Source organism: Cryptomeria japonica, chromosome 3, assembly GCF_030272615.1.
Source record: "Cryptomeria japonica chromosome 3, Sugi_1.0, whole genome shotgun sequence".
Lineage (NCBI taxonomy): Eukaryota > Viridiplantae > Streptophyta > Pinopsida > Cupressales > Cupressaceae > Cryptomeria > Cryptomeria japonica.
The window spans coordinates 773055404-773073702 of NC_081407.1; the positions used below are offsets into that span (position 1 = coordinate 773055404).

An 18299-nucleotide genomic window follows, 5' to 3' on the forward strand; every position below is an offset into this window, starting at 1 on the left:
CCACTGTGAATATCATGAAATTTTAGCCCATTTCAAAAAAAATTGCACCAAAAAAGGAGCAAAAATGAGCAAGATATGGCCTTTCAAAGTTGGACTGCAAAACTGAAAAGCTCAATGGAGAGGGGGTCAAAAAATTTCAAAAAGTTGCTGATGTGGTGTTGACACCAGCAATTCACGAGCTTAAACTTGACAGTCGTATGACCATCACGAAAACTTCACCTCCCTGCTGACTAGGCGTCCGTACGGTACAGACTACTGACTGGGCACGGTGACTGTGTAGCTGACTGTGCGTATGGATTGCTGATGTGGCATTGTGACAGGGTGTATGATAGTCGACTGCGGGGCAGTGGCCGCCTGCCACATGGTGAGCGTGGGTCCGCCGATTTAGCCGCTAACGGGAGAGAGACGTCGCCGGCAGGTGGAGATACCGGAGGGCCGGGAGTCGAGGTGGGGGCCAGCGGCGAGGTTTGGGCGGCTGGCGGCGGCGGGCAGCTCCAGCAGCGGTGGCGGCGGGTGGTACTTGGCTGCTGTACTGTCTGTAGCACCTGCTGTGCGGTACGGCGGTGATGTCAACCTGCAACAATGCAGGTACAAAGGGCATGGGGGGGTCTACGGACCCCCCAAAAATATATATATATATATATATATTTTTTTTTTTTAAATTTCAAAAATTTTGATTGCCCCTTTTTTAAATTTTTCGAAAAATAATAAATTTTTTTTGAAATCCGTACGATAATAGCCAAATTGGGGAAAAAAAATTTCTCACCAAAATAGGTCGACTTTATAGTCGAAATTTATGGAAACGGCCTCCCGAATTCAACGGTGATGTCCAAATCGCTGTATGACGCCCCCAAAAAATGAAGATCCCCAAATCCGAAAATAGAAGCCTTCCACGATGTCTCCAAAAACCAATCAAAGAAGCCCTAATGGCTCTGATACCATGTAGGATTTTGCCAAGATCAAGGGCACAATGAAAAGCATAAAAGAGAGACAATAGAATGACAAGAACAAACTGTATTCTCATCAATATGCAAATGATCAACTAGATTAACCAATACAATGAATATAGGCCTGCTTATATAGGCAAGGCCATATGGATGTATGAGCACACAAATATGACATGTGGCTCAATGAGAAACAAGGGTAGGTAAGAAATACTAGGGGTAGGTAGGAGAAATAATATAATATTCCACAAGAGGTGGATGACCCACCGAATGTGGAGTGTAATAGCAAAATAAGACCACAAAATGTGGAATTTCTCCTACAAGCTCTATCCCTATGTGCACACTTCCCTAAGTGTCTCAAATCCAAACTACGAAGAGATGCATTATCCTAAGTTAACTTAAGTAAAGTGTAATAATATCCAAAATGAATATTTATTTACACCAACAGAAGAAACCTTTCATAAAATTGTGTTTGAGTCATCTAAATAGTGTTTTGGATGTGGCTCACGATTTCTAATTCCAATTCGCCTTCTAACAACATCTCTTTGGTTTGGTGAAACCCATGTGTTGTCATGCCAATATTTCTCAATTAACGTTCTTAGTACATCAACAACAACCTTGTCCTTGCATGGGAGTCTACTCGAGAATGCCCAAAGATAATTATTGTTAGGATCCTCAATTTTCTCTCGCCTATCTAAGGCATGGTGTAATGTGGTTCTACTTATCCTTAATGACTTGCTTGTTTTTTTTATTAAATGAGATTTTTTCATTTCCTTTCCCATTATGGTTGGTGTTAGGACACGACGAGTAACATTAGCATCTTTAGTGCATAATTTTGAACCAATGGCTTGGTATGAATCAAAAATATTTCTCACAATGGTTCTTTCACTATTATTTTCGGATGTTCTTAACCCCAAATTTTTCATTGTCTCTCTAAATTTCATTTTTTAATCATTTCAACAACTAATTGGCATCTTCCACTTTGATTTAAGTTTTCAAAATAGTTATTCCAAATTCTTCTACAAGTTCTTTCGGAAATTGTATCATGCATTGGCTTCATAATATTTTCATCAATGTCTATTAGGAACTTTGGTTTTTCTACGAATTATTCTAAGAGGTATTAAGATTGGTGCATGCTCTTCATTTTCATTAGGTGCATTATGTGCATTGATCACATCAAATTCAAATGGTATATATTCTTCAATTTCATTAACATGTGCATTCATCACATCATTTTCAAATGGTGTATTTTCATTGCATTCATTAGGTGCATTCATCATATGCATTTGAATTGGTGTATGTTGATCAATTTGATTTGGGAAATTCATCATATCAATTTCAATTGTTGAATGTTCATCACTTTCATTAGGTATATTAGATGATGTACCTTCATGTAATCTCCTCATATGCTCCCTTTGTCTTTCATTTTCTGCCTCTCTTAGTTCATTTGTTCCTCTCTTGTTCTTTCCCATTGTTGATATTGATTGTCCTACACATAACATCATGATGACAATCCACAATCAAATAGAAAAAAACCAACAAATGATCATCATTTTGTTATAATCTAAAGTAACAATGATAAAATAACTTCAAAAACAATCCAAAATACAAGACAAATCAATCATTTCAAAGCAAAATTGACAAAAAAATATACAAAAACCTGACTGTTACTATCCCAAAAAATCATGTGCAACAACAGTGTGGCCTTCAAACAACTTGCAATGTTGGTTTTTAGGCCGTTGGGACTAAAATATGAAGATTTTCCCATAACCCGTATTGGTTATGCAAATTTAATGGGAACGTTCACAATTTCTCATAACTCATACGAGTTATGCAAAACTAGAAGTTTTGGCCTTAGTTTTGCATAACCCGTACGGGTTATGTAGAAATAGGAACCAAAGAGGAAGTGGAGAGAGAGAGAGAGAGAGAGAGAGAGAGAGAGAGAGAGAGATGTTGGAATTTGCATGAAGATTGCATTAATGAAATGTTATGTTGTCATTGATGTCAATTAACCAATAATAATGTTGTTATAATGTTGCTTTCTAACCGGTAGGAAGAGCTAGTGAAGGGAACTGCAACTGGTAGGTGAATTTGTGGAGGAAACTGATATTGCTATGAAATTGAGAGATGAACCGGTAAACCCTACATGTTGATATGCTAAACCCTAACCGGTGAAGTTTGGTGAATCGATTGTATTGGTTTATGATCAAATGATGAGTGGTAATGATTATGACACGTATGCATGGTGTATGAGAAGAGTTTCAAATGGTTTTTGGTGCGTAGAGATAACAATTTTTGTCTTGGGAATGAGCAAGTTCATTGCATGTAATGGAAACTGCATGATGAGTTACAAAGTTCGATGAAGCGGTGATCAAGGAGAGGTCAAGGATATCTTGAATGATGTGTAGTGATTTTTATGTAATCCAACGGTCATACTTGAACCGATTTGTTTGTAATCTCTACGAGAATTAGGTTTTTGATGTGTTACTGACCTATTGATTTGTTTATAAGGTCGATGAGTTGTTTTGTTGAAGTGTTGGCAATTTGTAGTTGAGAGTAAGAGAGTGTGGTTGCCGAACCAGATGATGTATATGCAGTTTGTGTAAAGGAAGATAGGAGCATGAAAAGGATCTGAACAAGAAAGTGTAGTGCTATTCAAACACATCAACAAACCCCTGTTGTTTTCTAACAATTACAACAGTCAAATCCCTTAACCGGGTAAGCTCTAACAAGCTTAGTGTTATTCAAATCCTCTAACCAAGTGATCCATTAGCTTGGATTTCAAATCCTCTACTGAGGTTACTCCTAACAAGGTATTGCTTCTAATAGGGCATTATAGTCAATCCCTTAACCAGGTGGTCCCTAACAGGATTTGTTCTTAACAAGACTTATTGTAAAGCTTTAATAGGCTTGGCTCCTAACAGGGTGAACTTCAGAAGAGTTCAGAATACTTGTGGGTATTCATCCCCACCGTGGTTTTTCCCATTTGGGTTTCCATGTGAAAAATATTGTGTCAAGTGGTGAATTTTTTCGTGGTTATGTTTATTATAGTTGAATTGCTTAACTGCTAAATCCACTTTGATATGTTATGTTAACCGACAACAATCTGAAATATGTTTTAACTACTGTCAGTAAAGTATTTGAATGATTCAGTTAAAAGGTTTTGAGAGTTTCAAAGATGTTTTACAATTAGTCTGTTATAATAGTCAACTGGTTTAACTTGTCAATATTATTGCATTTGAAGCTCAGTGTTTAAACTAGTCAATTTAGAGTTTTCTTTGAGAGGTTGATTTTTCAGATTGATGAAAGTCTATACAATTTTCTATATATTGATTCACCCCCCCTCTCAGTAGTTGATCGGATTCTTATTCTTTCATCATACCATCAAGAGAGAGAATAGGGTCAAGAGAGGGGGAAGGGGAGGGAGAGAACATGATAAGATAACGAGAGGGGGAGGGAGAGGGGGGAGAGGGAGAGGGAGGGGGAGAGAAAGATAGAGAAGGGGGAGAGGGTGAGAATAGGATAGGATAATGAGAATGAGAGAGAGAGAGAGAGAGAGAGAGAGAGAGAGAGAGAGAGAGAGAGAGAGAGAGAGAGAATAGGGTGAGAGACTCAACAGAGAGAGAAGTGTGAGGGGGAGAGAGATTAGATAGAACTCAAGGAGGATAATTAGGGCTCATAATAGATAGATACAATGATGGGGGAAGGAAGACGAGAGAGAGAGAGGAAAAGAAGAGAGACATCCATGTATACAAACATATATACATATATCTATATAAATATATGTATATATAACTATAGATATGCATATATACATACATAAACATATATTATATATGTATGTCTATAGTAAATGCTAAGTTTACAAGCATACATTTTGATGTCCTCATAACCCGTATGAGTTTTGTGAAACTCAAAATGATGGTTTCAGTTCTACATAACCCGTACGGGTTATGTAGGACCATGAATGGTACTTTTTGTTTTTCAAAACCCAAGCAGGTTATCTTGCACATCATAACCCATGCGGGTTTTGGCTTGGTAAGAGGGTTGGAAAATGATCCTAAGGCTTGCAAGCCCATTTTCCCTCCATTTTTGTCCCTTTACACGTTTTTTCATCTTCCAATATGATTTCTTGAATTTGTCATCATCAGGTTTACAAATGATCAAGTGGTTATCTCTAAATTTACCACCATAATCTCACACGTCTTCTCAGCTTTCTAACCATATAAAGTTTTCTATTTTTGGACAACATTAGCATAGTAAACTTTAATTTTCTTTACCAATGCCTTGACAATCCTCACAGACATATGTCTACCATTTTTTAAATAACATTTGATATACTTAACGAAATTCAAAATAAATTACATATTATTTTTCTACACTAGATTCTATAGACTTTTAAAAAAAGAAGTTTTCATTTTTGATTATTTTGATGCAAGTTATGCCCAACACATGAATAGGTACCAAATTTTCAGGATGCGGTCACTTAAAAAAAATCATAAAAAAAAAATACTCAACGGAAAATTACAAAAAAATACACAGCTTCTAGATCTCATTCTTACCTATCATCCTACTGAAGGGTTTTGCAAAATACTAAATCTAACTATATATTTTGTGCAGCGCACGAAAACAACTATGTTATCTTTTTCTGAAAAAATCAGGAACAATTTTTTGTGCGCGAGAGGTTTGACCCTCTTAATATTATCCAATTTTAAAATTTTTTAGTAGTTTAGAAACTAGATTCATAGTACTACAATTCTTATTGTTTTCTCAACTCCTAGTTTTGAGTGCATGACCTTCAAATATCTCTTTGAAGTTCGGGTTTACCTATTTTTCAGAAAACAAAAGTGGCCACTTATAGCCCCCTTTTTGTTCACCATCTTGGTGCACTTACCCCAAAACAAGATACATATACAACATACATACATCATGATAAACAAACAAGTGATAGAGAGTCGGAATGCCATATCATGCTTGCTATGAGTGATAAGACATCGTCTCTACTCACGAAGACAATCACGCAAGACAACACCAAAGTATAGCATGAAACCATAATCATGAAATAGGGTTAGGGTCATCTCAACATCATAAATCATATAATCACATAGGAATATCAAGTAGATATAATCCATCCAATTTAAATCAATACGTCAAGTGATCCAAAATCTATCATCAGTCACATAAATCATCAAATAGCATGTCCATATAAAATATCTAACATCATCAGTATAATAGAAATAGAGTCATAAGGAAACATCATACATTACAATCTTGGAATAGGGTTAGTACATAGAATGATACAATTAAATCATCATAAAGTAGATCCTTTTTAATCCTTTGGCATTCAAAAGACAAGGTGAATCAGGGAGGGACACTACATCAATGATGACAATGCCATATGCAACATTACATAAACTCCCCCTTGATCAACAGAAACTCTTATCTTTAGTTGGTTTCTCTCCCCCTTTGACATAAAAGACAAAGGGAACACAGATACACTTCATTATCATTCTAGTGCGAGCAATAGATAAGTTTCCCCTTAACTAATATCTTTCTCCCTTTAATTATGTATCCAAATCATTCTACCTCTACAACAACAAAAAACCAACCACTTGCTCCCCCTAAGAGAAACACTCAACATTAATCTAAGAATAAGGTTGTATCTTGAAATTATCCTCCTGGATAGATGCACCATTATATGCATCTTAGTTGGAAGGAGGGGTAATAAAACCTATCTTTTGTTGGAGATACTCAAAGGTATCCTTTGGGAGTGCCTTAGTGAATATGTCTGAAATCTTATCCTTTGTGAGCACATACTCTAATCTAGCTTCCTTCTCTACAACCCTCTCCCTTAGGAAATGATGCTAGATAGAAATATGCGTGGTTCTTAAATGAAACACAAGATTTTTTGAAATATTTATGACACTAAGTATTGTCACACATAATAGGAATGGGCTAATCACAAATCACCTTGATATCTTTCAAATTTTGCTTCATCCACAACACCTAAGTGCAACAAGATGCTGCAACAATATATTTTTCTATTGTAGTGGATAGGGAAACTAAATCTTACTTCTTGTTGAACCAAGAGACCATTCTGACTCCTAAAAAATCCACTACCATTGGTACTCCTATTATCAATACAGTCAACTCAAACATCATATGTGTAAGCCATGAGAGAGAAATCACTGTCCTTTTTGTACCACGGGCCATAATCTAGAGTCCCTTCCAAATACTTGAATATCCTTTTGATCACCACATCATGAGATTTCTTACGATTTTATTGATATCTAGCAACCATACATACTACATGCATAATATCAAGTCTAGAAGCAATCAAGTATACTAAACCACCCATCATAAATCTATACTAAGTCTAGTCAACCTCCAAAGATCCATCATCCTTACTCAAATGAGAGTTAGTCACCATGGGGGTACTCGTTGGTTTAGCATTATCAATTCCAAGATTCTTAACATACTTTTCTTGATAAATTTAGATTCCATTATCTAACTATGCAACTTGAAGGCCAAGAAAGAAGGATAACTCACCAATCATTGACATCTCAAATTCCTTCTGCAAATCTTTTACATGCCTTATCTTTTCCTCTAAAGATGATATCATAACATATACAACTACTATCAACAAAATATCATCCTGAATTGTGAAGTAAATATTTTTATTGATTGTACCTTTCTTGAAACCTTGTTGTAGTAGATACTTGTCCAACCTATCATACCAAGCCCTAGGGGCTTACTTGAGACCATATAGTGTCTTTTTCAATCTGCATACCATGTCCGAATCTTTTTCCAAATGGAATCCATCAAGTTATTCTATGTAGACTTCTTCTAGTTCTCCATTTAGAAAAGCTTGGCATCCATCTAATATACCTTGAAGTTTTTGTGAGTAAAAAAAGATAAGAACATTCTAATTGCCTCCGTTCTAGCAATTGGAGAGAAATTCTCCTCGAAAAAATCATTGCCTTCAACTTGAGAATATCTCTTACACACCAATTTGGCCTTGTTCCTTGTCACTTTCCCTTCTTCATTCAATTGGTTTTTGAACACCCACTTGGTTCCAATGACATTCTTATTAGCAGTTTTGGGAATAAGTTCCCATGTCTCATTCTTCTCAATCTGATCAAGTTCTTCTTCCACATGTTTCATCCATCCTTTCTCCTTGCATGCATTAGAAAAAAATAAAGGCTCAACTTTTGATAGAAGGTGAATACTTACCTATTCACTTGTCTTGGCAAGTCTCCTCTGGGTCTACACACTTGAACATTCTTGTTGCCAATGATCTAATCTCTAGAGTGATTCTTTTGGACATATCTTGCCAAAAATTTGGGGCTCTTTTATTATTCCTTTCCCTCTATTTGTTTTTATTCTCCATGTTCAGTGCAGGGAACAACATCAAGTCCTCAATCCTCAAGTATAGGTATAATCTAATCTTTATATTCATCTACTCTAACATTTTCACTTTCAACTATCTTCTAGAGTCTTTTCTTGAAACATCTATAGGCCTTTCTTCTTGTTGAGTAACTAAGAAAAATTCCTTCATCATCTCTTGAATCAAACTTTCCAAGATTATCTTCATTTCTTTTGATATAAGACACTTCCAAAGATTTTGAAGTACATTCAACTACAAGTCTTTTATGCTAAATCTCATAAGGGATCTTTGAGTGATTAACTCTTGTCTTCACTCTATTAAGAATATATACTGCAGTATGCACAACTTCCTTCCAATAAACATTCAAATGGTAGATTAGCATATTTCAACATTGTTCTAGCCATCTCTTGAACAATCCTATTTTTTCTTTTAGCAGTCTCATTCTGATGCACGGTGTGTCTCCTAATACCATGCTCTTTACAAAATCTTTCAAACTCATTTGATGTAAATTCACCTTTTATCATACCTTGATCATTTGATCATAGCATCTATTTCATTCTCAACCATAGATTTGAGAAACTTAAATCTATTTAGAGCTTCTAATTTTTCTTATTAAAAAGTAACCCATGTCATTCTAGAATAACCATCAATAACTATCATAAAGTACCTTTCACCATGTAGTGCCCTTGTCCTATTAGGTCTGTGTAGATCAATATGTATTAGCTCCAAAGGTTTTGAAGAACAAAACTCCTTTCTCTCGAATCGTGTCTTTGTCTCTTTTCCTATCTGACATTCCTTGCATACAATGTTTGCAGGTTCGATAATCTTTGAAAAGTCTCTAACAGCATGTGTGGAACTAATCTTCACCAAGTTATCCAAATTTATGTGTCACGTTCTCTTGTACCAAATCCAACACTCACTACTCTAAGAAATTTAATAGTTCCCATCTATAGATTCCTTCAAGTAGTACATATTTCCATCAATTATTGTTCCTTTTGCAATTAGTCTTCTAGAGTCACCTTTACTAATCTCACAACCCTTATCATTAAATGTAAGCTTATATCCTTTACTACACATTTTAATAACACTAAGAAGATTGTAAAACCTTAACATATAGAACATTCTTTGTCTTGATCTTCTTATCAATGCATATTGTCCCTTTGCCACAAACCTGAGTAGATTCTACACCACCAAAATTAACTAATCCATCATTTGTCTTCTCAAACCTGATAATTTTTCTTCTATCACTTGTCATGTGGTTTGAAAAACCACTGTCGATTCCCCATGCATAAGGCTCCTCTTTTGCATGAAAGAAAGACCACACGATTAATGATCTTTCATTGTTCTCATCAAATTGTTGGAAACTAGTTTCCTCGTCATCACCAACTGTCACAATCATTGTTGAGTTCCTATATTAATTTATAATTGTTTCCCATTCATTTCATTTTCTTTGAACTAATCTATGAACTTACAACAATCTTTCTTGAATATAGGATACATTTAATCTTGGCAACCCAAGGTCATTCAATTTGAAATGAGCTACCATGGTATATGCATCATAACATTACTCGAACTGCTATATGACTACTTAAAAATGAAGTCGTACTAAAACAACTATTTAAACAATGCTATTATAAATATATCATAAGCATCTATGACTATAACAAAGTCTTAATTAATTCTTACTCCAATGTACACATAAGTATGACTAAGAATGGGAATTGTAAATTTACTGAAAATGAACTATCTTCCTAATATATCAATCTATTGATACTATTCAATGCGTACATAATTATTATGTAGCTCAAATATTATTCATTCTTGATAGATTACAACAATAGTTATAACTAAGCTAGCTATTCTATTTAATAACAATGTAAATACTAAGGAAACGTACCTCAAGTGAGCCCCCTTGAGTACTCTACTCAGTATAACCATGGACAAATTCTTGACAAAAAACAAAGAGATATAGAATTGACTATAGTAATGATACATTTCCAGAAAAAATAGTATCCATTACAAGTATGCAAAGCCTCAATATATATAGAGCTTGAAAATTTTGAAATATTCAACTATATTGAATGCACAACCCATGCATCTAGGAAAATATTTAAAGACAATAAAGACAACATCTCTTATGAAGAACAATCCTAATGAAATTGTCTATATTTTAATCAGTTGAAACATAACTATAGACTCAACACACCATCAAAAGATAATAATTAAACATCAACTAAAACAAGAATAAGTCTTCGTCATCTTCTTCATTTGACAGATTAGCAAAATCATCAATGCCCACAAGACTAGTTCAACTCTTCTCTACCTGTGGCTGCAAGATATTTAACAGTTAGCGGGTGCAGGAACTGCATCAATTGATCACTTCAAAGTGTTGTGAAAACTAGATAATAGAAATATAATCATATGCATAGCATCCAACCATATCATCATTGCATCTATTCTCACATTTGGCCATATAATCATATTTTTAGATTAAACTGTATATATAAGTATGATATTGCGGCATGTCTTCAAAACACATAAGAAGATAAGGTCTATAGCATCAAGAACATGACTTAACAACTGAAAAAGAGTCTAAGATAGAGTCATATAACCATATAAAAATAGCTATTAATCTACCCATCCATCATGAACAGGGTTTCATCATTAGAATCATTACAGTCCTCATCTTCAGATGAATGGCTACTCTCTTTGGAGTAAAAAATTATCTTAGGCTTATCTCCATTGTCTCTGTCATCTATCCTCTCATTTATATCATCTCTCCTTCTATTGTTTTCTTCTCTATAAGGACATCTAGCAACAAAATTACCAATCCTACCATAATGAAAATATTTTAGAGGTAACTTACCTTTGTATTTACTTGTGCCCTTCGAAAGTTTTCTCACAAAGTTAGCTTTTGCATCATCTAGATCAACATCATCTTCATCCTTCTTACTTGCTTCAAATGTAGTTTCCTTCTTTGGTTTATTCGGTTCAAACTCTCTCATCTCAAATGCAGTAAGCCATCCATAGAGTTGATCCATATCATGTTCCCAAATCTCTACTTTCTTCAATGGCAAACACCTTAGAAACAAAAAACTTAGGAAGAGTCCTAAGTACCTTCCTCACATTTTAATATTCTTTCATTTCTCCACCAACACCTCTAATTCCACAAACTACTTTGGTGACTTGGTGCACATAGCTATCAATACTTTCATCTTCTAACATTCTTAAGATTTCAAATCTGCTTTTGAGATTCTCCAACTTGAATTGCTTTATCTTCTTGTCTCCTTCATAAATACTTGCTAAGTTTCTCCCAAACTTCGTTGGCAGATTTGTTGTCTATTATCTTCAAAAGTTCATTATTAGATTATTCATTTATAATTGCATTCCTTTTTTTTCCATCGTTCACATGTGCCTTGATCTCATATGGAGTAGTAAGTGGAGAAGAGGGAGGAGTATAACCTTCTAAAATAGAGTTCCAAATCCTAAAATCCATAGAGTTCATATTTGATTTCATCCTCATCTTCGAAAAAGAGTAGCTTGAGCCATCAAACTTGGAAATCTTGTAAGATCCATGTTGTGCCATCTTGGATCTACCTCAAGTGGTTAAGCTTCTCCTAGAGGAACACAACTCTGATACTAATTGTTAGACACACCTTAGGACTGTGGGGGGGTGAATGAGTCTAGACCTTAAAATATTTAACCTTAAACCTTTTTTTTTTTTCTAAAACACAATCAACTTATCTTTTAGTTTTTCACCATTAATGAAGAATAGAGCAAAGAAACAAAATGCACAAGAGAACACCATATTTATGTGAAAAACCCAAACAAGGAAAAACCATAATGAGAGTCCTCTCACAATATATGAAATGGTTACAAATATGTTTTAGGCTCACTACTAAGGAAGCTCACTACCACCTAAAAGACTTGTAGGCTAAGATGCACTATCCTAGGGAAAGATACACAAGGACTTGTAGGCAGAATCTCCCTACTCGAGGGCAAGATGAAAAAGGACTTGTAGGTTGAAGCTCACTACTCCAAGGCAAGATACAAGAGAACTTGTAGGCTGAAGCTCACTATTCCAGGGTATGATATAAAAGGACTTGCAAGTTGAAGATCACTTCTCTAGGGAAAGATACAATATCGCAAAATCTAAATTAGTATGATAAAGTATTCTCTAAAATGAAGATGTACTTGAACTACTATCACAAGTAGCTAGCTCCAAAAACAATCACCACCACACTATCACTATCTTCACATCACACAACTCTACAAGTGATATGATCATGAAAGCACATTCAGACATATTATGATTTACTCGATCACATCACACTAACTACACTTGATAGCTCCAAATTTACCTTCCATGAATAGAATATTACTCATTGCATACATCAATTAGATCAGCTAAAACAAAGGATAAGCATAGGTCCTATTAAGTCAGCCACCAAACATAATTATGATGAATGTGGTCCAATATAGGAGATAGATGAGACCTAAAATATCATATTACACTTCTCTGTGTAGCTCCAAATAATATATGTGTTTGCGGACATCATTCATGGATGGCAACTAGGTAACTTGTAGATAAACAATATAGTACATAAAACATAGCATCCAAATGAATAGAATCAATGCAGATCCCCACACATGAAAGGTAGGACCCAAACACAACTTAAAAAAATCTCCAAAGCAACAAATATCATATAGATCATAGCACGAGCTTGAAAAACAACTGTTGGTCGAGCCATAGTAATTATCTAGAAGACAATATTAGACACAATGTAGCACCAACCAAAATATTCAACACCATGTCGAGCACATAGGGATATTCCCAGAACATGAAATATCATTTCCAAATACTTATTCCGTATCGTTATATCTATACATTCTATGTCATTAATTCTAATATACTGTGTCATAATCCAATAATCAAGAGATAATTAAATAATAATATATTCCAATTTATTATATTATTAAAGCATGTAAAATATGGGATGTGACAATTCACCACCATTATCTATCCTCAAGCACTTGATCATTTTTTCAATCATCGACTCAACTATTTCTTTTTTATTTAAAATTATTGAAAGCATTAAGTTTACTCTTTAGAAAATAGACCCATGTCCTCCTACTAAAATCATCAATAAAAGAAGTATAATAAAATAATTTACCAATAGAAGGAATATGAACTAGACCATATACTCAATATATTAGGCCCAAAATATTTACATGGACTTACAAGAACTTGACTAAAATTGAACATGATTTGGCTTACCATGAATGCAATTATCACAAAATTCACATTCAAGATTGTGGGCATCAAACCCATTAACAAGGTTTTTATTTTTAAGGTTTGTAGACCATTCTTTCTTTTTGTGGCCTAATCTATGATGCTATAACATGGTCTTATATATAGGTAACTTTGATTTGGTAAATAGAGTGTCATTGGGTACCCAAAAGCCATGACCATCTATAGAAGAGAAAAATATGTTTTCTTGTAACTTAATCTTACCAAAATTACTATTTCTCTCAAGTGTGCATGCATCAAACTATTATAATGTAGCTAACTACCTCCTCTTGATATCACCATAGCACTTCTAAGCATTTTCACACTTGCTAAATAGAAAATTGTACATACACATCTTCATTGATTAGCTTGTTGAAAAGTAATGCATTTCTTACTATTCTTGAGATAGGAAAGACACCATTGAATCATCTAACTCTACCATCAAGAAATTTCACAAAAATGCTTCCACATCCAACAATGTAAAGGAAATAATTATCACCCAAAAACATCTTACTACCATTAAATTTTCAAACTTTCTAATATAGTTTATATTTGGAAGGATGCACCTAAGTTAATTAACCATGCAACACCACCCATATGAGTGGCCAGGGCTATAATAAAAGCATCTACAACTTCTTTCCCATCCTCAAAATGAGAATCTTGCTTCTTCTTCTCTTTCCGTTCTTATTTATATTCCTTTTGAAAGTGTACATATTTATCACAGTCCCAACATACTTCCTTGGACTTGAACCAAGGGACTTTCATCTCCCTTTGTAGTTGGGCTTAGAATGGCCATGTTGCTTTGCATTCTTACTATATCCTTTTAGTCTTCCTTGAACACCCGGAGATTATTTGGTATTCAAATAGATCTCCCTTATCATTTCATTAAATATTAGAGAACCAACAACATACTCCATCTTCAAGGTGATTGAAGTTCTCCCAATGTCCATGACTAAGCTATCCCCTGAGTCTGGCAATGAACATTGTAAACTTTGGCACCTTTTTTCCTCATCCCTTTTCACCCTAACTGAGGTCATGTCTGAGTCACCAACATATTGAAAGTTTTTAAATGATTAAAAAAAATTCCACCTTCTTCCATTCTCAAGGAATACATCTTCCTCATGAAAACATTATTTACTAGAGGTTTTGCTTAATATATCTCACCCAGATTCCTCCATAACTTCTTCAAAGTAGGTTCTTCATAGAAATTTATTAGAATTAAGTTTTCAAGTTACAATCTTACAATACATTTATCTTTCTATCCATTAGATCATATTTTGGATCCAAATTTGGATATGTAGGTCTTTGCACATTATCATTCATCACATCCCATGGATCCTGATCCATCAATAGATTTTCTATCTTCAACTTTCACATTTCAAAATTTGTTCCAAAAAACTTCTTCACCTCAATTCTCCAAATTTTTCTAACCATGTTTATTAGCTTGCAATAAAAAACATGAAATACTTCGCACAAAATCCTACTCAAACCTTGATTTTCTCAAAAAATATTGCACCCAATAAATATAACCAAAACTAACCATGCCTCGATACCACTTGTGAAGAAGAAAAGTTGTGCAGAAGCACTTCCTACACTAATCTTGATAAGAATGATATACAAACTTTAATTCAACTATAATAAAGTTTTGAAGAAACGCATATGAAAAATAAGAAAATATAACACCATGATTTATATTGGGAAAACCATTTAGAGAGAAAAACCCCATTCCAAAGCCTACACAATGTGATATCAAATACTGAAATGGATTACAGTTCTTGCATAAATCTTCACTTCAAATAAATCCTTGAGACACATAGACATGTGTGTGTGTGTATACATATCTACCTGTACATATACATATATATACGTATACATATGTGTATGTGTATGTATTTGTATATATACAAATACCTATATACTATGTATGTATATGTGGAAGTATATTAAAGTTGTGTTGTAATTTCATATAACTATAAGATATTTTATGATTATCTACATTACGTATAATTAAATAAAGGTGTTTCACTCAAACCCAACCCCTATTGTGCAAAAATACTTGATCGATACATGATATGTTTTTGACAACAAAGGTTTTATATGAACAATCAAAGTTTGTCTTACATTAATACATAATTTAAACACAAATATATCCTACTTAACTTTTTATTGATAAATAGAAATTCACAAAACAAAAAAAAACAAAAAACAAAAAAAAGACACATTAGAATCTTAATATAAAAATCTAATTTTGAAAAAATATAAACAAAAACACAAGCTCAACCCAAAACAAAGACTAAACAGTTAAAACGACTCCTGCTGAGAAGAATCATTATCATCCAACTTTCCCCAAACATCATCAAAAGTGGAGTCATCAATGAAGCTCCTAACCAGTAAGTATTGTCTTCAGCATTCTCCTCTATGGACGGTTGAGTGTGGATCGGTAGATGACAAGTGACTCGTGAAGAAATTTGTTGATGTCTAATAAACCAATGCCTCAAGGAGAAGGTGGACGTGAAGGCTGAGACAATCTTTCACAAAGAGTAGTCCTTGAAATTCTGAAATACTGAACCACGAGAGCGAGACCCGTGGTCACCATAATCGTAGTATCCTAATTGGGGCTCATGTTTAACTGGACTATAAGATAATGTTTTGCTTGTCCTATTTAAAACCAAATTGTATATTAGTAGCCCAACATGATAGCATACAAATCATGTTAAAACAATATGAAAGCTGTAATAAATCATAAGGTCAAATACATCACATAGCTTTGGAGATACAGGTGATCAGGGATTTGTATCTTGTAAATTCGGCAAACTAATACGAGAAGCTGGAACATATTGTAACGTAACAGCCAAACTTTAATCTGAAAACTCGCGCAATAATTACTCTTTCTTCATTCTTCACAAGAAATCTCGTATAATAATTACTCTTTCTCCACTCTTCACAACAATTAACATGCATGGCACCTACAATAGTAATCAAGAGCTTTACAAGAAGCCGCAGGGATTCAAGGACGCGTCCTCAGACGTGCAGAAAAAGCGTCCATCTGCGTGCTGATGATGCACCAAAACAAGACAAAAACCAGAGCTGAAACATCACTATATATTCTTTCTCCACCCTTCTGAAATTCACTCACATTCTTGCTATCCATATCATAAGAATTCCGTTTGAAGTGTTTCTAAATAATCTCATAACTTCTTACTCACTAAAACGAACTCTGGAAATGGCCCATCATAGGAGATTTGTATTGCCTGTATTAATGTGCGCTTTTGTTCTATTCGCTGTATTGACTGAACAGGCTTTGGAGGTGGAAGCCCGGAGCACCCCTGCCCCTGCCCGTTCTCCTGGAGAGAGCAGCAAAGGAGGCGACAAAGCTTCAACACGACGCGCTCCTTCAACCCCGGCGGCTGGAGGCGGATCCGGGTCCGCATCTGGGTCTGGGTCTGGGAGAGGGACGGGCAGCGCTACTGCTACAGGGTCGGGGTGTAATTCCTCTGGAAGCGGTTCTGGTTCTGGTTCTGGTACTGCCTCCAGCGGGGCAGGTGGTAGCTCCAGAGGATCAGGCAGCGGAAGTGGGTCCGGTTCAGGCAGCTGCGGAGGTGGTCGGTCCTCTGCTATGGGATCCGGTTCTGGTTCTGGTTCCGGGTCTGCTTCAGTATCGGGATCTGCCTCTCCTACTGGCCCTGCTTCTGCTCCTTCTCCTGTTTATTAGAGGATATCCTGTGAACAGCCCAGCCTCTGTGTTAGATTTAACATACTGGTTGCTTTGACTGTTCGTTCTTATAAGGATTTTAATAAATGTATGCGTGAAAAAGGATTGCTAGTTATCGTCAATAAGACTGAGCAACTTAGGGTTGCTGGTTTTTGGGTCTTAGAAAGCTTGATTTTAGAACGATTCATCTAATGATAACTCAATGAATATATTGAAGAATTCATAAATGAGTTATCAAAGCTATACTACTTCTACATTGTTGTTCCTAATCTACTTAGATTTGAAATAAAAATCAAATAAAGGAAATACTTTTGGAGAAATGATGACCTTAGTTATTTGTAGTTACAAAGTCTTTATTTTTCCATAATTAGATTCATCAATGGACATAATATATCCGAATTAAAAGTCACATTATAAAGAGTAGTGCTTCAAAGTTAATGAAAATCTAATATCTACCTATCAAGGAAAATATTAGATCCCACCAAGTGTATGAATCAAATCTTTCATTAAAAACATTTTAGGGAATGATACTAAATTCACACTCAAATTTAATTATAGTTCATAAACATGGTTACATTTAGTTTGGAAATTAGAATAAAATTAAATTCTAAGTCTCAATTTTATCTAGTACTCACTATAAACTATTGTACGATCTATTTGACAATTCTAGAAGCTCCAACCATTACATATGACAATGAATCAAGTATGAATATGTCTCATTTACTTATGAATAAAGAAAATTCTCTTGTCTAATTATGCTTATAATGGTTGGTGAATACAATTAATGTCTTGAGGCATCTTAGGTGCCAAAACATTTGAAGAAAAATCAAATCTTTCAAGAAATTTGATCAATTATTTCACTATTAGTATGGTAACATTCAATTCTATAAAATTAGTTCCTTGAGGATTTACCCTCCAATTTGTTGTAAAACAACCTCCTTCAAAAATATTTTATTCTCAACTCAC

The 18299-nt window shown here is 34.7% G+C and overlaps 1 protein-coding gene across 1 annotated transcript; it reads left to right on the forward strand.

The window, feature by feature from the left end:
• Positions 1-303: 303 nt before the first annotated feature.
• On the forward strand, positions 304-17333 carry LOC131033899 (uncharacterized). The gene is made up of 2 exons (XM_059217718.1): positions 304-555; positions 16920-17333. Exons 1-2 carry the CDS (start codon positions 304-306, stop codon positions 17331-17333), a joined length of 666 nt encoding a protein of 221 aa, XP_059073701.1.
• The last annotated feature ends 966 nt before the right edge of the window (positions 17334-18299 follow it).

Coding starts and splice junctions, on each gene's coding strand:
- LOC131033899 (XM_059217718.1), top strand. CDS start 304: ATGTGGCATTGTGACAGGGTGTATGATAGTCGACTGCGGGGCAGTGGC. Junction 556..16,919: donor TCTGTAGCACCTGCTGTGCG/GTACGGCGGTGA, acceptor TTGACTGAACAG/GCTTTGGAGGTGGAAGCCCG.